The sequence below is a fragment of the Bidens hawaiensis genome, unplaced genomic scaffold (genome assembly GCF_021521415.1).
Source record: "Bidens hawaiensis isolate Kalapana, Puna unplaced genomic scaffold, B.hawaiensis_p1.1 tig00024236_1, whole genome shotgun sequence".
NCBI lineage: Eukaryota > Viridiplantae > Streptophyta > Magnoliopsida > Asterales > Asteraceae > Bidens > Bidens hawaiensis.
In genome coordinates this window covers 220,102-244,116 of record NW_027493811.1, presented here as the reverse complement: position 1 = coordinate 244,116, position 24,015 = coordinate 220,102, and the positions used below count along the sequence as shown (strand labels likewise).

The following is a 24,015-nucleotide window of genomic DNA, read 5'->3' as shown; positions in this document are numbered from 1 at the left end:
TGAAAGCAAGCTTTGTTAAGGAGAAGGTTTTGGATGATGAGTGGTGGGATAAGGTGTCATAAATTCTGAGTTTTACAGGACCTATATATGATATGATAAGAGTTTGCGACACAGCCAAACCATGTTTACACTTGGTTTATGAAATGTGGGATTTAATGATCGAGAAGGTGAAGGCCGAAATCTATAAGAAAGAGAGACGTCCACTATCTGCTCGTAGTATCTTTTATGATGTTGTCTATAGAATTTTAGTGGCTCGGTTGACGAAGAACAACGCTCCTCTTCATTGTTTAGCTCACTCCTTAAATCCAAGGCATGTGATTTAATACTACAGGTTTGATTTCTATTATGTATTTATATTTTTCCTTGTGAATGTTGTAGATACTATAGTGATTCTTGGTTGCTTGGGGATTCTGAAAGAGTTGCTCCACATACTAATGGAGAAATTTAAGCAGAATGGCAAAAATGTTTTAAAAGATTGTGTCCAAATAAAGATGAACATAGTAGGGTCTTGAAAGAGTATGCTTTGTTTTCAATGAAGGATGGTCCTTTTCAAGATTTAACATGTGTTACGAAGATGGATGAGATGGAACCCAAGAGTTGGTGGGCTAACTTTGGTGCTGGAACTCCTTTTCTTTATACTTTGGCTTTGAAATTACTAGGACAACCTAGTTCCTCTTCATGTGCTGAGCGTAATTGGAGAACCTACGCATTTATTCACTCTCTTAGGAGGAACAGATTGACTACTAGTCGGGCTCAAGACTTGGTTTACGTACAATAATCTTCGACTTTTATCTAGGGCTCCCAATGATGACTTGAAGATGTGGGATATTGGTGGAGATGCCTTTGACTCGATGGAAGATGTAGGCTTTTTACACTTTGCGGATCTTTCGCTAGATGAGCCGGATCTTGAAAACGTTTTGATTGATAACATTTGATTACCTTTGCTTTAGAAGATGTATGAAATTTGAAAGACTTTTGATTGATTATCATTAGAAGATGTATAAGTTTTGAAGTTTACATCAACGTATGAATATATTTTGGGCTTGTGGTACATTATCTATAATATATATATTTTTTATATGTATTTATTGTCGTACCCGTTTCTTATTTTTGAGTATTGTCGTTTCCCGTTCCCGTACCAGTTCCCGTGCAACATGGCCCAAACCACGGGTACTACCCGGTATTAGATTTCTCCTAGGAACAGAAAATGCCCGGTCAAAACCCAGCCCTACCCTACCCGAAACCCAGTTAAATACCCAACTATACTTGGAACCGGTTCCTAACCTACCTAGTTTTGACTTTTGTTGACCATACCCAGAACCAATTCATGAAAGCACCCGGTTTGTGCACCTCAACGGTACAACATGATTTTTATCAACGTTTGAAGGAACAAAATGGTATATGCGAGTTAAAATATGTGAACACAGTATCATGTAACTCTTGCCTACAAGTGTATTAACATGACTAAGAGTGTATTAGATCTATAAGAATGACTAATTTCATTATTTTCTCATATAAAAATATATACACCCAAAGATGATTAAAGATTTCCACTTAAATTAAGGTTAAACAATACATCTTTGCAGACTAATACATCCAATGTCAACAATAAACATACTCTGGTAATAATATTTCTACTAAAGACCTGCAGTGTTTACATATGGTATCTAAAATCATGGTTTTAACTTGTAAAACCGGCAAACAAAAATGGCTACGCGTACTAACAGATGACTTTTGAGCCTAAAACAGCTGCAACAATGTTTGCAACTACACTACTGACTAAGCTACATACTTAATTAATACTGCAATATTAACAAAAAAAACTAATTTCATTTACCTTAACTAGTTTTCAACCAAAAAAAAAATCTTATCAATTTACAAACCTCTGCTTCACACCACGATATTTTTTTTCGTTAGCGTGTCAAATTTCTCCATTTGTCCTTCAAATCAACCTGAAACCATGAATTTGGAAACTGAAGCCAATACATACATATATTACGGTGTAATATTACAACATAGATAGTGCTGCGTTACCTCGGTTCTGTCTTCGAAGATGTCACGGTACATACTTAAGATCAGCTTCCAATGTCCTCTACCATATCTACAAAAACAAGCAATCAAGCGTTAAAGTAATGTAAAAATTGCATTTGTTTCTACATACAAGACCTCTAATTGTAGACAAAACTAGAGGTGGGTCGGTCACAATTTTGACCCCTAAAGTTATGAAATTTGGGTTGTGTTTTATTTCAAACGGGTCAAATAAGAAAAGTTCAGTCTATAGGGAGGATTTATCAAATGGGTCGAACAGGTTGAAAGTCGTTCAAAGTCTATTTATACAACCTCCTAATTTATTTTATTCAAAACTGTGATTGCAATATGTAATCATAATTAAAGCATTAATCATCTGTTAAAGCTGCAAAAGTCAACGATTAAGAGGTCAACCCATGTTTCGAACCACACTAAGAATTAGAGGTGTGCACGAAACCGAAATAATCATTGCAGTCACGTAACTGAACCAAAATAACTGTACCAATCAAGAAACGACGGTTTGGTTTTATGTTTTTTTGAAAAAAACAATTTTTTGGTTCAGGTTCGGTTTTGCTATCAACCAAAAACCAAACCGAACTGATGGAAACCTAAAAAACTAATTTAAGTAACTTATAAGAAATTAATAATTGATGCACCCAAAAATTTTACATCCAAATGTGCAATAATCAATTAATCATTGATTAACAAGAACATAATTAGGCCCAAATTCATTACTCTGGGCCATTTTTTTTGCCCAAAATTTTCAAGCCTAAATGGTAAAACCGAGACCGTACCGAACCCATTGTGAAAGCCGAAAAAAACAAAACCAAAAAATTGTATGGCATAAAATTCAAACATATATGTAAACTACTAACTGTACTTAATAAATTTGGGATACAAAAAACGATATTAAATTTAGGTAAAACTATAACAGAAAGGTTAATAAATATGACATACTTTTGAACACCGGTCCTCAAGGTGTCTTCCTCCAAACAAGTCCATCTCTTTTTCTTTCTCTGTCTCACAAGTTTTTCCATTTTGTAAACACTTAAAGGCGACACCTTTTTCCTTTGGGGGCTAGGCAAATGAGGCCTTGTTGGTGACTCTTCATCAGAGCTATCAATGGAGTCACTCCACTGAGCAAAAGTAACAAACATCATATGAAACATCACATAAAACAACCAAAAATCAAAAAAGCAATAAGATGGTACCTCAGTAGTCTGGGCTGTAGTATTTCTTTCAAATAAGCTAGGTTTGACCCTTCTGTTTTGATCCTTGATGATGTCATCATCTCCATCTGCTTGTAAAGCTTTACCTTTCCTATCATGTGAGGAATTTGGAGCTTTGTCATTGACATTATTAATATTACCTCCAACATGATCATGAGCATGAGACTCGTTTTCTCCTCTCTTGTTGACTTTTAAAGACTCAGCAATGCGTAATGCATCGGGAAGAGGGTCCTTCACTGCTGCATGTAGTTCAAAAGCGCTTGACTCTAGGGCTTCTTGTACCTTAGTCACTTCAGGACTAGGAATGAAATCAAATCGGTCGTGAGATGTCTCTGTAGGGTCCACAATATTAGCTCCTCTACGACGTTTTGAGACAACATGCCTGCGCGTAGGTAGCACGCGGGCTTTTGATGATTCTACATGAAGATAACATGATCAATTTATTTGTAGCAAAATTACTGAATTTCTATTTCAAGAAGACTAAACATTGACTTTTAAGTTTTAAACAAGATGCTAACTAGAGTGTGAATCTCTGACACGACATGAAAACACAACGCCAGATTTACAGGTTCGGGTTTAGTCAAAACGGGTTTAGGTCAAACCCGCGAACACGTTTAGCTAAACAGGCGGTGTTTGTGTCAACCAGCCGGGTTCGTGGGGCATTTAACCCGTTTATTTAATTTGCTAAATGTGTTTATGTAATAACTTAAACTACTTAGATTTTTTTATGCCAACATTAGAAGCTTGAAAAATTGGCATATTTTAAACATAATTGCTAGAAAACATAAAATAAAAAAGAACATTAATGTGTAAAACAAAAAATAAAATTCTTTTTTCAGATAAAATGGGTTGTATTCGTCACTTCATGTTAACCCACGAATACTCGTGTTGTGTTCGAGTTCATGCATGTGACACGATTTTCGGGTTCCTGTCGGGATCAACCCGCATATATGACCCATTTAGCAGCCCTAATACTAGCAAGCCATGGAACAACAACAGAGCTCAATATAAAAAATCATACATAGTAATGGCAAACCAAAAAACTAACTAGCAAATTAGCAATATGATAAGTCTGCATGTGCATCCCCAATTCCCCATTACTACAACTGTTTCCATATTTGTTGTAGTTATTTTCTTAATTTCTTTTACATAACAGATCAAATCTCAATTCCAAATTACAAAATAAAGCATATCTCAATTCCAAACTACAAAATAAAGCACTTAGCATATGCTTATGAAAACATAACCGGCAGAAATGTCTTGTGATAAATGTTGCAAAGTAACAAGAAGCACTTGATATGATTTTCTCAAAAACAAAGTTTAACTTACCATTACCCGTGGTGCTAGGACCGGCATCATCAGTTGGTGCAACTTCTTTACTTTGATTATTGAGTTTAGAAACTTCATCTTCATGAGCTTTTAATGTTTCTACACAAGGATAAACATCAACCCATTAGTCTTAAACAAGATCATATGTAGTTTTAGCATATCAGTTGATATATAAGACAAAACTAATAACCAAAAATTTCTTAAATTTAAACTTGAAGTCATCATTACCCTTAGTAACACCATGACCAGCAGTTGCTCCTGCACTTCTAAACTCCGAAACTTCATCCAAACCCATAGCCTCACTTAAAGCCTCATCATTCAAAATTGCCTCACACGCCAACTCAATAAACGAAGGCCCCATCTTTTCTTTCGCGTCATCAACATACCGTCGAACCGTCTTCACCACATCTAATTGTTTAAACATTTCCATTACATTCTCACATACATCCATATCCAAAACCCCAGACTCAATGTCATGCACCCAACGCACCAAATCTTGTTGCACTAATCTCACGTCACCTCTCTCCATTTCACAAACCCTACCACTCCATAACCTATTCACAGCACTAGCATACTTCTGTTTCTTATCACCTGCAATTAGGGATGTTCAACGAATCAAGATTCAATTTCAAATATCTGAATTAAACAAATCGAATTACTTGAATTTTAATTTTTTGAACCTTGATTAGAATTAGATCCAGTTGTTTCGAATTCAAAATAAACAACCAATTCGATTCGATTCATAATTAGCCCAAGAAACAATTGGACTTTGGGCTGGATACTGAATTAGTAGCCAACGTATGATTAGAATCGTTAGAAGCATAATAGTGTTAAGATCAAATACAAACAACCCTTAACGTATGAAGTATATAAATAACTAGAGGTAATTATACTAACACTAAAGTTCTCATTATTACTCTACCGTTTTTGAAATACAGTGATTGTTATTACTGATTATTATTACTCTGCTTCACCATTTGAAGTGTAAAAACTCTAGTTCAAAACGTAATAATAATAATTACTCTACTTATTTGTACTTGCATCCGGTCCCAGTGTCCCGTCCCTACATAGAAATAATTTGAATTTCGAACCGATTTTAAAACCATAAATTCGTATCGCAGCAAAATTCGATTACTAAATCGAATTCCAGCCAAATCAAGTTCAAACTTTTGAAAACCAAATTTCAAATTCAAGCCAAATCGAATTCAGAATTTTGAAAACCGAATTCGAACCTTCATTTCGATTCCTTTTCAAATACAGACCGTACCTGCAACCTCGTCAACTATTTGTACGTTTAGTAGGTTAGTTTGAATTCGAGTTTCAAGTCACATTTAAAATCATAAAGTCGTATTAATGTAATTAAAATTTCGAAAACCGAATCAAATTTCGAGCTTTTCTACTCAAATTCCAATACCGAACACTCCTACCTTCAGTCTCGTCAACTAATTTAGCAGTAGCATGCATTGCAACTGTACAATAAGCTGCTTTCATAGTGCCAGAAACCTCAGTGAGTCCTGTTATGTGATCCAGCTCTTCGATTCGTTCTATTAGCTCGAGTGTGCGTTCGGAGACTGTGCCTTTGTTGATGTCTGATTCGAGTTTACGCAAAATTAGGGCTTTTTTGAGTCTGTGGTTGTTGTTAGGCAGTGGGAGGACGTTAATGAGGTTCGCTAGGGTTTGATCGTCGAGTGAGTCTTGACGCAGGAGGAATTCCAGGATCCAGCCAGACACGTCGATGTCCATTTGATGGGTTTTTGAATTAGGGTTTGAATTCTGGTTGCTGATTTCAAATTTTGGTGTGTTTTAGCACGAGAATATTATTTTAAGTTAGGGTTCGCGGCGTACACGTGAAGGAGAAGGCGATGAAGGGTGCGAGTGGTCTTGGGGATGTCCGTGGTCGCGGACGAGAGAACGCGAATCTCGCGTCCGCAATGAACATGCAATGAACATGAGAGATTATTGGCTCATAAGTAATGGTCTTACATCATAAATTGTCAACGTATTTTGGGCTTACCGCTTTAAGTGGAAGTAGTAATAAAATGGGTAACCTTATAGGAAGTATCTACTTGGGCAACTAAAAATAAAGTCTATGTGTTCATGGATGGGCCGTTCATCAGAAACAAATCGAACAATATTGATGGTATGAGAGATGAGATGTCTTCATATGTAATAAGTCCTTTATTGCGTATTTTGTTCACTCATATTTATCTATAATATATATAAACGAAAACATAAAAATCTCACATGTCACGATGTGGTCGCTCCCCATTTTTTTGGAGTCACAAGATTTGCTTGATTTTTAAATGGAGGTTTCTCATGCATTTGACCCGAATTCATGGGTATGGGTCTTACCAAACCCAGATATTCCTTAAACGTGTTATAACATCTCATTAAATAAAAACGAAAACATAAAAATCCTACGTGTCATGATGTGATCGCTCCCCTTTTTTTTGGAGTCACCAGATTTGCTTTATTTTTAAATAGAGGCTTCTCATGCATTTGACCCGAATTCACGGGTGTGGGTCTTACCAAACCCAAATATTCCTTGAACGGGTTATAACATCTTATTAAATTAAAAATTATTCTCACCAAATTATTGATGTGATAATCCTATAAAAAAGGATATACTAAAAATTATTATATGACTTTTTAAAAAAATACATATATTTATAATAAAAAAACAATTTTATAGTAAAAAAAATAAGCGGGTCTTGGGTCTCACCAAACCGATATAACTTTTAAACCGGGTTATATCATCTTAGTTATTTGTGAAACTCTTTTATCATTAAACTCTAAGTATATTATAAATTTACTTACAATAAATAAAATTAAACTAAAAAAAGTATATAAATATTAGAAACGAGTAATATAAAACAGCCCCCGTAATACGGGAGATAAAAACTAGTGTCCGATAAAGCAACATGTTTTTTGATGTGTTTATTGTTTGTGGAAAAAAAAATGTTATTTGCAAAAATTATTTTGTAGCATTTATTCTCTCAATGTTATATATTCACATCCTAATGTTATATACTTCTTATTATCTATCTTCCAGAGTGTTACAACATAAACAATGGTTGTATCGTTGGAGATGGCTCACACACCCAATATATAGATGCATATATGGGTGTTTTGCTTTTAACTTGGTACTAGGTGCTATGAAACTTGTGTGTTGCGACATATACGTGGTGGTAATTTGGTCAGTATCGGTTCGTTATGGTAAATCTTATTTAATTAATTAATATTAGTTTAATGAAAATCAAAGTCAATTAATATATTCTTATTAAACACTTAATTCAAGTTTATGAGTTATTTAATCAAACTGTTAAACTTATATGACTGAAATTGACTAATAAACAAAGTTGTTAAAAAAAGTGGGCTCATACCCAACCATGAGGATTCAAACCTAGATATCAGGCTTCTTTAGCTTTAACTAGATTACACCTACCACGCCACCAATTTATGTTTTTGTCATAAGTGGAAATTCTATGTGTGCATGTAACAACTAATTTTATTTATTTGTTAATGTTATTCTATTTGATTATGTTTTTATTAAAAGTCATTACCTTTTGTCGTAAAGAGATGAGGCAATTCCTAAACGGATCCAAACCTACATAGAACATGGCCAATACAACAATTACTGGATCATTTGAATTGTCATTTCGAAAGCAAACCCATGCTATGAATGGCCGGACCAATTAGCGGGACACGTTATACCAAATCTCAAAGTACTACATCCATAGCTATGGGTCTCAGAGTACCATAGCCCTATCACCAGGGGACTACAATAAAAAAATGAATGCCCATGTGCGAGTGTGTGGTGTCTCAAACATATATTGTTAAACATTTACGCCTTGTTCTTGAGTTTTTTAACTAAGGAAAGAAGAGGGAAGGATAAAAAAGGAAAGGGAAGAGAATTTTTTTTAATTAGGTGTGTTCTTGAGTTTGAAGGAAATTAGAGGAAATGAAAGGATAACTATGTTAAAAAATAGTTATTCTTAGTAATCATTCCATTTTTGGGAGGATAACTTATTGGGAAAATACATTAATTTAATCCTTCATAACTTCTCCTATTCCTTTCCTTTCCATCCTAAAAAACACTCAAGAACACCCATTTTTTAACTATCCTTATTTTTTCTTTCATTTCCCTCCTTTAAAAAAACTCAAGAACATGACGTTAATGCACAAGATCAACATCTAATAAAAAGACATGTTGCAACACCATCTGACAATCGAAAAAGGAAATAGTCCCTACACTCAATATTATTGTACATTAGGAATTAAGGAGTCCGTCCCAACATCATCCTGTTGGATTCTCAGGCCTATTATCTTGCGATTTTGATTACTGGATCCAACAATTGTATTTATTATTTCAACATATAAAGTGATTATATTATTATTTGTTTTTAAAAATCGGGATCGACCAGACCAGTAACGACACTCATAGCAAGGCTACATCGACGCCCAAAAAACATCGTTAACACCCCGTCCCTACCCACAACACCACACCTTCAACGTTTTCGACAAAAAATGGTCACCACGTTTTTGTGATAATAACTTCAACCGCTTCGTATAAAACATAAAAAAAACACCCATGCGTCTACTTGACAATAGAGGCGGGCAAATAAACTGATTAATCGAACCGACCTGAAAATCGAACCGGTTTAAAACCGATTATGTAGAAACCGGTTTTGAACCGATTGAAACCGTAGGTTCGGAACTGGTTTGTAATTTTCTCCACCAAAACCGATTCAAAACCAGTTAACCAAACCGAACCATCCAAAACTAATCAAAACCCGAACCGAAACCGATCAAAACCCAATCGAAACCAATAGTAACATGTTAAGAAACCAATTTCAACCCGAACCGATCATAAACTGGTTTTAACTTTTGTTGATCAAACCAAACCAATTTTAACCCAAACTAGTTTTAAGTTTTAAACTAGTTTATGCACCTCTACTTGACAATAACATGATATAAAAAAAATGACGTTTTTAGCCCGAACAACCCATAAACAAGTTAGAAATGGTTTTTAAAACATGGACCAAAGTATACATCTCGTAGGGCACGTTTTAAGCTAAGCTAAGCTAAGCTAAAAGCTAAGACCATCGCACACGCAACATAACGTAAGCCGCTGCACTTCCATCCATCAATGGCGGTCGGCGTATGCGAGTTCTCATCCGACGATATCGTCATCAAGTCGCCTAACGACAGACGGTTATACCGTTACATAACCCTACCTAATGGCCTGTGTGCTCTGCTCGTTCACGATCCTGATATTTACGCCGACGGATCGCCAGAACGTAACAAACCTGATAATAATAATAATATGAGCGAAGATGATGATGATGAAGATGACGAAGACGATGACGATGAAGAAGATGATGAAGAGAGTGGAGAGGATGATGAAGGTGAAGGTGAAGATGGAGAATCATCCAAGAGCAATGCGCCTCAGACTAAGAAGGTTTAATAAATTATAATTAATTATTATTCAGTTATTTAATTGAAACTGAGAGATAAATAATATACATTACAGTGTTTTGCTGCATTTACTCTGTTACAGGTTGTATTGCTGTGATTAATAATAATAATAATAGTTTGATTTGTGATTTGTAGCTAGTGATATATATGTATATTTTAGGTCATGTAGCATTGTTATGAGAGTATTCGAAAATTAGTTGATGGCTGTGGATTAGATTTATAGACACTGCTATTGTGGATTAATTATTATTCAGCTATTTAATTAAAATTACATTGATTTGCTGCATTTACTCTGTTACAGGTTGTATTGCTGTGATTAATAATATAATAATAGTTTGATTTGTGATTTTTAGCTAGTGATATATATGTATATTTTAGGTTATGTATCATTGTTATGAGAGTATTTGAAAATTAGTTAATGGCTGTGGTGTGGAGCTAATTACTTGATTTGGATTAGATTTATAGACACTGTTATTGTTGTTATTGTTTTGTAGGCTGCAACAGCAGCAATGTGTGCAGTGACTGGTGATATATGTTTAGGTACATATTGATGCAGAAGCATCGAAAATCTTTTTTATTATTACTTTATCTTTTATTATTTTACGTTTATCTCGTTTCCATGTTTATCTTCTTTTCTTTTAGTATAAATAGGGTGCTAGGGTTTCTTTGTTATGCAGTTTTTGTTTGAATATTAAATATAAGAACATTGTTCTTTGGAACTTCGGTTCGATTTATCTGTCTTTGTTAATCATGAGTCTCTCGAGCCATTGATCGCTTCCGAAACTGCATCAGTTGGTATCAGAGCTTTTGGTTCTCAAATGGCTCGACGTGGTGTAGAATACTTGCTTGATCGTAGAGTTGCCGACTGAGGCAACGATAGAAGTGTTTTCTATTCATGTGCTCGTGGTGAAGATCGATGTCCCACTCGCAGAGTCGCCGACCGAGGCAGCGGTGGAGTTCGTTCCGACCCACGGGATCTTATGGAGATCCAACGACTCCGACAACGAGTCCGCGATCTTGAAGAGATCAAAAGGCTTCGAAAACGAGTCCGCGATCTCGAGTTACAACGGGAGATGCGCAAGGCGGAAACCGAGTCGAGCATCGTCGTCTGGGACGAAGGTGTCGACGGAGAGGAGTATCCGTTTTTCCGTCACCCACCCCGGTTCTTTGAACCGATCTATGAAGATGAATCCTGTCATGAGGGTTTTTCGGAAGACAAACCTAAATACGATGAAGACGGGATTAATTTTGATGAAGAAGAATGTCTATTTGTGCAAACCATTCTTAACGGGATTACTATTCAAGAGGACGAGCCCATGAAAGAAACGGACGGTATGTTTGATTTATGGCATAAAAATGTTGGTGTCAAATGTGGTGCTACGGTGGCAAACAATGGTAAGGTCCGTAATGATGAACTGGTTGTTGAGACGGTAACAAAAATACAGCCAAGATACATGAGTGAATTGCAAGATGCATCGCAAACTTCGGGATCACAGGATTTGAAAGTTAAACTAGAAGATAATGGTTTGACTTTTGAATCACAATTTTTGGGATTTATCAAGGATGGACAGATCGGTTCGTTGCAAAATAAAGAGGTATTAAATGATGGATTGATTAGTATGGTAGCTCCCTCCTTTTTGGAAACAAGAATTAACGTAATTAATGTGATAAGTGATGGTGCCAATTTTGAAGATTTTCATGCAAGTTTTATGGCCTCCTCTCTAAAGATGAAAGTAAATCAACTTTATTTTAAAAATACACAAGATATGGTGGGGCCTGTTACTAAAGATGCATGTGTGGAAATAAGTTGTAGATTGTATGCAAATTCTTTACCAAAATTATTAAAAGCACCAAAAACGAGTGGGCTATGTGATCCTAATGAGTGTCACGATTATGGTGAAGTAAAACATCAAATCCAATTTGGGGGTGTCCCTGTCAATTATTGTAAACAAACTATTTTGTGTGAACCGCAATCACAAGAGAACTGGGAAACTTGGTTGTTATACAACGCTCCTCGTGCTAATCAAAATCAGGAAAAAGGAGCCGATCTTTTCGACGTGCTCAAGACTCGAGGACGAGTCTTTTCCAAAGATGGGGAGAAGGAGGTGGAGAGACGAGACAACCCTGTAGACTCCAACGGTACAGATTTAGATCAGGGTGCGGCGTATTATGAAGTTAGGCTCTTTGAGTGGGTCACGGGGGTAACGATTATGAATCGAGTTGATATTCCTTTCGATCCACGTGGGTTTGGTCCGAAGACAAAACTCGAGGACGAGTTTTTTCGAAGACCGGGAGTATGATGCAGAAGCATCGAAAATCTTTTTTATTATTACTTTATCTTTTATTATTTTACGTTTATCTCGTTTCCATGTTTATCTTCTTTTCTTTTAGTATAAATAGGGTGCTAGGGTTTCTTTGTTATGCAGTTTTTGGTTGAATATTAAATATAAGAACATTGTTCTTTGGAACTCCGGTTCGATTTATCTGTCTTTGCTAATCATGAGTCTCTCGAGCCATTGATCGCTTCCGAAACTGCATCACATATATTACCAGGGATTGAAAATAGTTGGACATTGCTATAATGTGTATTGCAGGGATTGAAAATAGTTTTGGACCAAAACTTTTGGTTGTGATTTGTAGCTAGTGATATGTAGTTTTTTAGGTTGTCTAGGGTTATAATGATAGTATTTGAAAGTTAACTAGTGGTTGTGGAGCTAATTACTTGATTTGGATTAGACTTTTAGACACTGTTACGATGTGTATTGCAGGGACTGAAAATAGTTCCATTTTTTTTGTAGCTAGTGGTATATATAGCATTTTAGTGAAGAGTACTTGAAAATTAGCTAATGGTTGTGAAATTATAGATACTGGTATTGTTGTTGTTTTGCAGGCAGCAGCAGCAATGTGTGTAGGGATGGGCAGCTTTTGTGATCCATTAGAGGCACAGGGGCTTGCACATTTTCTTGGTTTGTTTCTCACTCTTATCTGTATCTCATGTAATCTAAGTGGTTAATAGTGGGTTGCTTTTACTCTTATTTTTCTGTATTAATTTACCCAAAATAGTTCGTTCGGTTAATCAGACTTATACAAAGATTTTTAAAAAATGCTACATTCATTTCATCATTTGGTGGTGGAATCTTCATAATGAACTAACACATAGATGCATGCTTAGGACAACTTCTGTTTAATGCATGCAATAAATTTAATAATGTTAGCATGCAATTTCACAAGAAATGAGGATAATACCTTGGCTTGTTTTGTACAATGATGGTACTTATTACATGTTTTCATTGCAGAACACATGCTTTTCATGGGGAGTGCTGAATTTCCAGATGAAAATGAGGTTTTTCTCGCTTTCTACTATTTCATTGGTAAATGTATATGACTTATGAAGATACATATTCATTACTTGTTTGACTCTCTTGTGTGCCAGTATGACAGCTATTTGTCAAAGCATGGGGGTTCATCGAATGCCTACACAGAAGTGGAGCATACTTGCTACCATTTTGAAGTTAAGCCAGAATATCTCCAGGGTGCTTTGAGAAGGTATGGCCATTGACTCATTGTCCCATGCCTGCGTGTGGTTGATTTCATACATACAATATAAACTATGATGTTAGATTGATGATGAAAACTGTACATTTCTATTCAATATTAAGTGCCATTTTGTAACTTATTAAGCCTTCTTAGATACTTGATGCAATTTCTATTCAATATTAAGTGTCATTTTCTATTCAATATTTAAATTGTATCCTTTTGTTGATATAGAGTAATTTCCCGGTGGAATGTTTAGGACAAAAAGGTTTAAGTAGATATAATAAATTTCATTGCATGCTTTACTGTTTGACCTATTTCAGAAAGACAAATGAAACAACATGCGCTGGTACGATGCTGTTTGGCATCAGGATAGCACAACATGCTTTGTTGATGCATTTTATTCGTTATGGGATGTTTTTTATTCGTTATGACAGTGCAACTTATTAAGCTATTAAGCTTTTTTAGATACATAAACCGAGCTAATAGTCTGATAAACATTTTCATTTATTTTTCATATATAAGTATGTAACGTACTAAGCCATTTTTTGTCAATTTCTCAGATTTTCACAGTTCTTTATCTCACCACTAGTGAAGGCCGAAGCAATGGACCGAGAAGTACTGGCTGTAGATTCTGGTGTGTACATATTATTTAATTATAATGGTTCCCATTTTTAAGTAATCATGAAATAGGAAAGCAAAGTATGCTACCTACTGATAACTCTCAACCATAATTATACAAAAAAACTGCAGAATTTAATCAGGCTCTGCAAAATGATGCTTGTCGACTTCAACAATTACAATGCCATACAGCAGCACCGGGTCATGCCTTTAATCAATTTTTCTGGGGTAAACTTAATTAATTCCTTTTCATCTTATTGTGCGACCTCATTTTTTTTCTCAAATTGCGGTGGCTTTGTTATATACTTGTCATGTTCATTGAATATGCATATTATTCATATATTTATCTTTTCTGTTTTGTTGTGTTAAGGGAACAAGAAAAGCCTTGTTGATGCAATGGAGAACGGAATCAACTTACGAGATCAAATCTTTAAATTATACAATGAGTTTTACCATGGTGGATTGTTGAAGTTAGTCGTCATTGGGGGAGGTAAGTACCTTGTTATATACATACAAGAAAAAAGAATCACTATAGATAAATCTTACTTTTTTAGCATGTTATGCTGAATTATAGGTTTATGGGTATGACAATGTAGTTTGTTTTATCTGATGAATTGAATTCTATCTTTTTGATGTTATAGATTTTTTCACCTCAAATTGTGTTAAAATTGGAGAAATCATTTTGTGCACTACACCAATCTATGAGATTTGTTACAAAGCTTAATGAACAAGTTGCATTGACTGTTTTCATGTTATTTTCTGAAACAATTTTCACTTTTGAAATTCTTTTCTGTGCTGCAGAAAGTCTTGATGTGCTTCAAAGTTGGGTTCTTGAATTATTTAGCAAAGTCAAAACCAGCAATGCATCAAAGTCAGAAGTCAAACCTGGGCTTCCCATTTGGAATGCAGGAAAAATTTACCATTTAGAGGCTGTTAAAGACGTTCATATTCTTGATCTGTCATGGACATTGCCATGTCTTAGGAAATCTTATTTAAAGAAAGCAGAAGACTACTTGGCACATCTCATAGGGCATGGTAATGTGTTTTTTTTATCATTTTGTTTTCATATCAAGATAATATGTTTATAGCACATTGGTGTTTTAGGGATATTTTAGTAAATTCACTGAGCAAACCTATTTGTACAGAGGGCAGAGGAAGCTTGCTTTTCTTTTTAAAAACTAAAGGGTGGGCCTCTTCTGTATCAGCTGGTGTTGGTGATGATGGAATGCAACGGTCTTCAGTAGCATATGTGTTTGCAATGTCTATACATCTCACTGACTCTGGATTGGGAAAGGTAATAAGACCACACAGTTACCTTAAGTATAGTTTATTATTGTTTCATCATGTTGTTACAACGTACCGTATATTACCTTTAACTTGTTTTCATTATTAGTTTTCATCTGTAATGGGCTCAGTTCGGTTTTTTTGGTTTCACCATTTGTGCTTGAGATTTTTGGGCTGAAAAAAATTGTCCAAAATAATGAATTTGGGCCTGAAACTTTGGGTCTAATACTCTAATTGATTTTGTTAATTAAGGGTTAATTGAATGTTACACACTTGGACCTAAAATCTTTGGGCTACACCATTTATTAGTTTCTTATAAATTTCCTCAGATTGGTTGTTGCAGTTTGGTTCAGTACCAATAGGTTCAGTTTGGCTTTTGGTTGATGAAAAACCATAACTGAACCAATATGCAGATTTATATCTTTCTTTCCTCAGTTTGATGTCTGCTTCACAGTTTCTTTTTCTCTATCTAAAACATGTCTACTTTCTCTCTCTAGATAAAATTATAAACTTTACAGATTTCTCAAATGAATGAGAGAATTTGGCTAAACAATACTTCTTATATACATAAGCGATTTAAATCAAATATTCTTATCCTTATTACATCATTAGCCCCAACATGGCTGCATTCATGTTTTAGTCTGTACTCTGTATTTCACAACAAATTATCATATGTCCCTTGAACAACACTTCATGTTTCCAAGGAATCATTTTTTTATTGAAATTGGAGATAAATTTATTGCAGATTCATGAGATTATTGGTTTTGTTTATCAATACTTTAAATTACTGCGACAAGTTGGTCCGCAAGAATGGATCTACAGAGAACTTCAAGACATAGCAAATATGGATTTCACATTTGCAGAGGAGCAACCCCAAGATGAGTATGCTGCAGAACTTTCTGGTATTTATTCCGTTTAGTTATCTTTCTATATACTTTTCTCGCTTGCTTACTATAAAAGAATATATTTGCAATTTGTTTGATATAATATATTTAATACGAGTTCTATTTATATTCCAGCAAATCTGCTAATATATCCACCGGAGCACACTATTTATGGGGATTATGCATATAAGGAGTGGGATGAAGAAATGATCAAACATGTTTTGTCTTTCTTTACACCAGACAACATGCGAACTGATATATTATCAAAGTCCATTGATAAATCACAAGGTATTCACTATCGTGCGCTTGTTCTAAATTGCCAGTTTCCTTGTATACTTGTAAACTAACCGAACGAACATGAACAAGGCTTGTTCGTGTTCGTTCTTTTAACTTTAATCGAATAAAAACAAACACTTAAATGAACATATTTTATAGTTCATGTTCGTTTGTTAAAAAAATGGGTGTGTTTGTGATGATCATGTTTGTTGATATTTTAAACGAACAGTTCTTGAACATAAATGGACACAAATGAACTGTAAGAAACCGATTTGAATTACATGAACAAAGGTTTGTATTACAACTAATTAACAGATGATGAGCAGGGGAGAGTAGACAAGACCAGGAGGGTGAAATCTCACTGGTTAAGCGAAGAGATTATAGGACTACATCTTGTTCATTCATTTCATATATCTCTTTACACTTCACACTATATATAGGAAAGGAAATTGTTTAAACTTTAAACTATTCTACTACAACTTTCTGGACTATCAGCAAATATCTTCTGCACATATGACATACTTTGCTTTCTTATCTTATTGACCTATTCTAACATATATTATCTGTCAAACATACATAATCAAATATTAAATGAAATTGATTTTAAAATAATTTTAATAATAAATAGATTTGAATAAACGGTGTAAACAGATGAATATAAATAAGCGGATACAAACGAACATAAATGAGCAAACATAATGAATGGGCATAAACGAACGGTACATGGGTTCGTGTTTGTGCAATCAAAGAACAAAAAAAAGTGTTCATGTTCGTTTGCTTGTTAAATGAACGAAGTTCCCGCCTGGTGGTTTACGGACTGTTTACTGAACGTTTGGTCCGTTTACAGGCTTGGTTATTAGACAATGATGGTGGTATAACTAATAAGTACTTGGTTTTGACATGTTTTGATTTTCTTAGATTTTATATTACCTTTTAAATTTCATTTGTTATTCCAGATGTCAAACATGAGCCATGGTTTGGATCACAATATACAGAAGAAAATATTTCTCCATCCCTTTTAGAGTTATGGAGAAATCCTCCAGAAATAGACGCGTCATTGCATCTTCCAGCAAGGAATGAATTCATTCCGCAAGATTTTTCCATTCGTGCAAATAAAATATCATTTGATTCTGTGGGTGCACTCCCACCAAAATGTATACTTGTTGAGTCTTTGATGAAGTTTTGGTACAAACTTGACACGACGTTTCGGTCTCCACGTGCTAATACTTATTTCCGTGTTACATTAAATGGTGCCTATAGTGGTTTAAAGAATGTCCTGTTGACTGAGCTATTTCTTAACCTACTGAAGGACAAGTTAAATGATATTGTATATCAGGCAAGTAGTTATTGTGCCTCTCATTTTGTAGTCTATATTTGTTATGTCATTTTCTAAGCTCTGCTATTTTGTATGTCACTTTAATAAATATGTTTTCTCTATAATTTTTTTTTGTAATTTGAACTTGATGGTTATGTATAATTTGTTTTTGTTGCGTGCAGGCAAGTGTGGCCAAGTTGGACACTTCTATATCACTTGTTGGTGATAAGCTGGAACTAAAAGTTTACGGCTTCAATGACAAGCTTTCCATTCTTCTTTCCAAAATTTTGGAAACTGCCAAATCATTTGTGCCAACCGATGACCGCTTTGTGGTATGTATAATTAAGAGTTTTATAATTGGCTTGAAAGCTTATATTTCATAATGTAATTTTGTTCCTACTCCTGTGACGTGTTCTTGTTGAAGGTTGATATTTATTGTTTTCTATTTTTTTATTGTTTGAAATGTAATTTATAGTTGTAAATTTTTTTGTTGTCTGACTCACTGCTGGGGATTTTGACAGGTAATTAAAGAGGATATGGAGAGGAATCTAAGAAATGCAAATATGAAGCCATTAAATCATTCCAGTTATTTGAGGCTACAAATTCTTTGTCAGAGTTTTTGGGATGTTGATGAGAAGCTCGGAATGCTTAATAATCTCTCGATAGCAGATTTAAAGACTTTTATTCCCCAACTATTATCTCAGGTCCATAATTACACTTGCTAAACAATAAACATATATGATTCCAGAAAGTACTATTTTCTTTAGATACCAGGTGCCTAAAATACAGTACTATAGGTAACTTTTGACTTGTTTGGCTTATTTGACTCATTTTTTCAAACCTAAATCTGGCCCATTTTTACCTGTTTGATTTAAATTTGGCTCATTTTACTTGTTTGACTTAAATTTGGCTCATGTATTTTAACCTAAATTTGTTCTATTTTTTTAATCTAATTTTGACACATTAGAGATAAATCATAACCTAAAATGACCAAGCTAGGACAATATAGTGTCTCTGAAAGTCTACTAGTGATTTTGTTGGAGTTAATTTGGTATGTTTTTGGTCCTAAACAATGAAATTTGTGATAAAGCTGCTATGTATTCTGCCAATCAATCTCAGCTTTTACATATCTTCCTTGTGCAGTTGTATATTGAGGGGCTTTGTCACGGAAATCTACTTGAAGATGAAGCTAAAAACGTATCAAACATATTTAAAAAAATTTTCTCTGTAAAACCACTTCCATTGGATATGAGACATAAAGATAGCATTTTATGTCTTCCTTCTGGTGCTGACCTAGTTAGAGACGTCACAGTAAAGAATAAGCTTGACACAAACTCGGTGGTTGAGGTAATTTAATTTTTACTTAAAATCTTAAATTAATCTTGATGATTATTTCTTTATTGAAACTGCCATCACGAATATTAATGACATGGTGTCATTTGGATGATCCTGACTTTTTATTTATTTATGTCTCAGCTTTATTACCAGATTGAACCGGAAGTTGGTTCAAACTTACCCAAAGCAAAAGCACTGGTTGATCTTTTAGATGAAATTGTTGAAGAACCACTTTTCAATCAACTTAGGTACTGTAAGCTTAAAATTTCACTTATATGAATATTGTAGCATAGTGGTTGCCTGGTTGGGTTCAGTTAGGGGTGTAAACGAGCCAAGCTGAGCCCAGGCTTGACTAGGCTGGAGCTCAGCTTGTGCGTACTTTTTCAAGCTCGAGCTCGAAATATTTATTACTTAATTTGTATACATTCACAGTTTTTTTATATTTATTTTAATTAGAGTCTTTATATGTAGCATAATATATGTCATTTACTTATTTTTATCATATTTTTTATATTTAATAATAGTTATCTTTTATATATTATGTTTTATATGTAATGCGTCATAATGGTAAAACATAAATGTTATCTTAAATGAAGAGGGAAATAGTTTGAAAACACCAACCAGGTCCAAATGCCCAAAGATAATTTTTAATGCCTTAAACTTCAAAAATAAAAATAAAAATAATAGCATTGTTGAAAATATATAGTTTCTTTAAATATTTTATTGACTAGTTGGTTATTAGAAAATAAAAAATGGCGTACAAAAAGTCTTTTGGCTCAACCCAGCTTAACACATTGCCCAACCCGCCCATTTGGCTAACCATTTCTTATGTGATGTAGGACAAAGGAGCAGCTTGGTTATGTTGTTGACTGTAGCCCTCGGGTTACTTATCGCATATTGGGATTCTGTTTCAGTGTTCAATCTTCTGAATATAGTCCCGTATATCTTCAAGGGAGAATAGATAAATTTATTAATGAAATGGACAGTTTGCTGGTAAGCACACTCTTTTAACTATATTTCTGAGTTTAAAGTTCTGTTTATCCAGCTTTTGTGAATATTTGAAATTAATAATGTACCAAACTTTATTATTTAGCAAATAATATAGTTTCTTTAGTAAAGGGATTGAGGAGTTGGGATGACTTCTAACTCGTTTAACCCATTTGGCCCGTTAGCTATTAGCTACTTTAATCAATCAACTTGCATTAATGAGACTTGATGTAGAAGCCAGGGTTATTAATTGTCATGTTTGTTTGCTGGTTTTGCAGAGTGAGCTTGATGACGAGTCTTTTCAGAATTTTAAAAGCGGGTTAATCGCAAAACTTCTAGAGAAAGATCCATCTCTCACTTATGAATCTAACAGATATTGGGGACAAATCACAGAACAGAGGTTAGTTTTTCGGCATTTCATAAAATAGTTTTTTTATCCAGGTTAATGTCTTGATATGTTTATATAAATAATTTGTGCAGCAGATTTGCTTACATTTTTTACTGTCATTCACCAATAACCTAATTGTTTTAAATAAAATAATATAGTAGTTTTATATACATCCAAAGTAAACCTGACAACTTTCGACCCGCATGACCTGTTTCCTGTTTAGAAGTTACTTTTTTTTTCTTATTTGACTCGTTAGCGAGAAAACATAAACCAAAAATCGACCCATGCATAAGAAACATATATGATGTTGGGCTGTCCAACAATCTTTACTTTTATTAGCAATTTTTATTTGTTTCACTAGTAACCTAATTGTTTTGAATAATATAAGTTAATATAGGATTCTGTATGCATTAGACGTACACCTGGGCAACTTTTGAACAGTTTGACCCGTTTTCTTTTTAGAAATTTCTTTACTGACTCGTTAGAGAAAAAAACATAATCCAGTTTGATCCAATAAGAAACATTAATAACCTGATTGCCATGATTAAAATCTCATATTATTACAAAATTTAATAATATGAGATTTCTTTTTAGAAATTTAATAGTACACGTGGGCAACTTTTGACTCGCTTGATCTGATGTTTTAAGCAATTTTTTATTTGACTCGTTAAGAAAACAACATATCAAATTATCAATTATGCAGCTTATACTTTTTACAGCCTCTAAAAACCACATCTACATGCAGGTATGTGTTTGACTTATCTGCAAAAGAAGCAGAAGAAGTTAAAAATCTTGAAAAGAGTGAAATTACAAACTGGTACAACACTTATTTGAGGAAATCGTCTCCAAAATGTCGAAGGCTTGCGGTTAGGGTTTGGGGGTGCAATACCGACTTTAACGAGTCTAAAACAAAACCTGCTTCGGTTCAGGTAATAGACGATCCTGTTGCTTTCAAGGCATCGTCCACATTTTATCCTGCATTTTGTTAACACACTTGCAAGCCGGTTCTTTTCGACAAATACAAGTAAAACGATTTACCGAACATCGGTTTTGATGAAATTGTGTAAGCGCGGATGATTTAGATGAATAAACGTTTTTGTTTTCAAGCTCAATTTATTCTCGTATGCATGTGGATGGTTATGAGATTAGATAAAGATGTTATTTGTTTGTCATTCTACAGTATTAGTGTCTACAAGTATACTTTAAATGTCGAATTTATGTGTCATATATTAAGGGGGTGTTTGGGATTCCTTATTTTACCTCCTTTTACCTTATTTAAGGCATAAGGTATAAGTTACAATGTTGTAACTTATACCTTATACACTCACAAAACCCAAATTTTCCAAACACCTTATAACTTATAACCCATAAGTTATAAGCTATAAGGAGCAAAAATAAGGAATCCCAAACAGCCCCTAAGGAGTTGATAATTAGTAAAATCGAATAAATAGTGGGGTTGACTACCCGAACAAACGTGATTTCTAATGAAAATATTGTTTAACCAATATGTTTATAAAAGAAGGTAAAGGCTTTTACCTTCGTTTGTTCGGTTAGCCAACCGCCATGATTTATTCGATTTACTAATTATCAATTCGTTAATACTTGTCATATAAATTTGACATTTAATATTTTTGGTTTTAGATTTTCGTATATTACAATTCTACCTCCATTAAAAAGAAATTTCATCCTCGAAATTAATGCTATATGTTACCCACATGTTCGGGAATTTCAGAATATATTTCACAGTAGGTGAATTGTGGAGTGCTATCGTGTTGTTAATCTTATGCTTTGATGTTAATTTGAAACATTTACTAAGGTTGAATTTCCATCTGTTTCATATGAAGGCGGTTGTCAGGGGTCGTAGTTAATGTTGACGATGAACTTCACTTTCTTGATACTTTAATGTTTGATAAATATTTCGTTGATTTGTGAAAGATGAGATTCGAGAATGGATCAATGTATTGTATGTGCCCGTTAATGACTTTGAATATGTGCCAGTAAATTAAGTTCACCAATTTGTCTTTATGTTTCAAGTGATCTTTAATAGCTTTTAGATGTCATGTATTAGTTTGTTCACTTACGTATGATTGTCAACTTTTGGTATTGTTCGTCCTGAAAGTCGTTGGCTAATACTATCTAATAAATTATAGAATATGGTTAGTAGTTGTGAGTGAAGAAGAGAGAAAAGTTAGTGATTTTTTTGTAAATTTGGAGAAAACTTGTTTGCTCAAATAAAAACATATTATTTAACTGAACAAGCGTGATAAATGTCGTGATTTTTAGTGTAAGTATAGGGATGGAGATATGAGACGAGCTGTGAATGCTCTAAAGGTTTGATATTATTAACCAGATATGTGTAAAAACTGTGTTTGTCAAGAACATGTTAGGATGATTATTAAATGAGTGAAAGTTAACCTAGAATTGGGCAATATTTTTGTTTATTATTATTATTATTATTATTATTATTATTATTATTATTATTATTATTATTAACAGGTCATAATTATCCCGGTTACGTGTAAACGTTTGGTATTATTAACGAGTTACAGGGCATAGCATATTCATTATTAACATGCCAAAATTATCCTGGTAACGTGTAAATGCTTGTATTAGTAACTGGTCTTTGTTGATATTCCCGTTCACCGGACGGGTAAAGTACTAGTTATGTGCGAGTAACCTCTTTTATTATATATAGCTCTAATCTTAGCAAAAAAAATTTTGATTCGTTTGGTGGGATATATGTATCTTGTATCCATAAATTAGATTTTGTTTTCTTCCAATTAAAATTTAAACAAACGTTCCAATTCAATTAAAATTTAAGCAAACGTTCCAATTCGATTGAAAGGTTGAAGTTGGATAATTAAAATCCAATTCCCTATATTTAGTATATATATAACCTATAAAAAGATTTTAAATTTTTAAAAGGAATATTTTTTATCATTGTGTATAGCCGTTATCCTTAGTTTTCATTACGCTAAAAAGGCTGGTTTTTTTATACGTTTTAGCACCGTTTAAAGACGTGGAAGGCTAGTTAGTCATAGGTAACTATTGTGTAACAATGCTAGCAAACCACAAACTAAACGTAAATTCGACTTGTTTGTTGGATGTTTTTATTTTCTTTTTTGGAACATCAGATATATTATAAGAACTATCTAGAAAGCAACTAGACAAGACGATACATAAAAAAAATGACTTACACACCAAGTGAAACACTACAATAAAGACGAAACCCATATAAAGCCTCCTCCCACGAACCAACCCGAGGACCCACTACACTATATTACAAATACAAAGAGACCTAATCGACTCGTTATGTTAGGCAAAGCA

The 24,015-nt window shown here is 34.1% G+C and overlaps 2 protein-coding genes across 3 annotated transcripts; one reads left to right on the top strand and one right to left on the bottom strand.

Moving 5' to 3' along the window:
* Positions 1-1,272: 1,272 nt before the first annotated feature.
* On the bottom strand, positions 1,273-6,337 carry LOC143568846 (uncharacterized). Of its 2 annotated transcripts, none has more exons than XM_077054896.1 (7): positions 6,014-6,337; positions 4,815-5,177; positions 4,587-4,685; positions 3,240-3,673; positions 2,986-3,164; positions 2,035-2,101; positions 1,273-1,952 (listed from the first exon to the last, which is right to left on the bottom strand). In XM_077054896.1, the coding sequence occupies exons 1-7, from the start codon at positions 6,327-6,329 to the stop codon at positions 1,914-1,916; spliced, it is 1,497 nt and encodes a 498-aa protein (XP_076911011.1). In that variant the 5' UTR covers positions 6,330-6,337; the 3' UTR covers positions 1,273-1,913. The 2 variants fall into 2 exon arrangements, with proteins under 2 accessions (XP_076911011.1, XP_076911012.1); XM_077054897.1 differs by having other exon boundaries at positions 4,827-5,177.
* A 3,382-nt stretch (positions 6,338-9,719) lies between these two features.
* Positions 9,720-22,195, top strand: LOC143568845 (nardilysin-like). Its single transcript, XM_077054895.1, has 20 exons — positions 9,720-10,047; positions 12,955-13,030; positions 13,361-13,407; positions 13,498-13,610; positions 14,162-14,235; positions 14,352-14,447; positions 14,590-14,709; positions 15,021-15,254; positions 15,365-15,513; positions 16,249-16,405; positions 16,523-16,675; positions 17,620-17,999; positions 18,161-18,310; positions 18,500-18,682; positions 19,122-19,325; positions 19,455-19,561; positions 20,153-20,306; positions 20,579-20,700; positions 21,434-21,925; positions 22,112-22,195. The coding sequence occupies exons 1-19, from the start codon at positions 9,736-9,738 to the stop codon at positions 21,675-21,677; spliced, it is 3,075 nt and encodes a 1,024-aa protein (XP_076911010.1). The 5' UTR covers positions 9,720-9,735; the 3' UTR covers positions 21,678-21,925; positions 22,112-22,195.
* Positions 22,196-24,015: the final 1,820 nt, after the last annotated feature.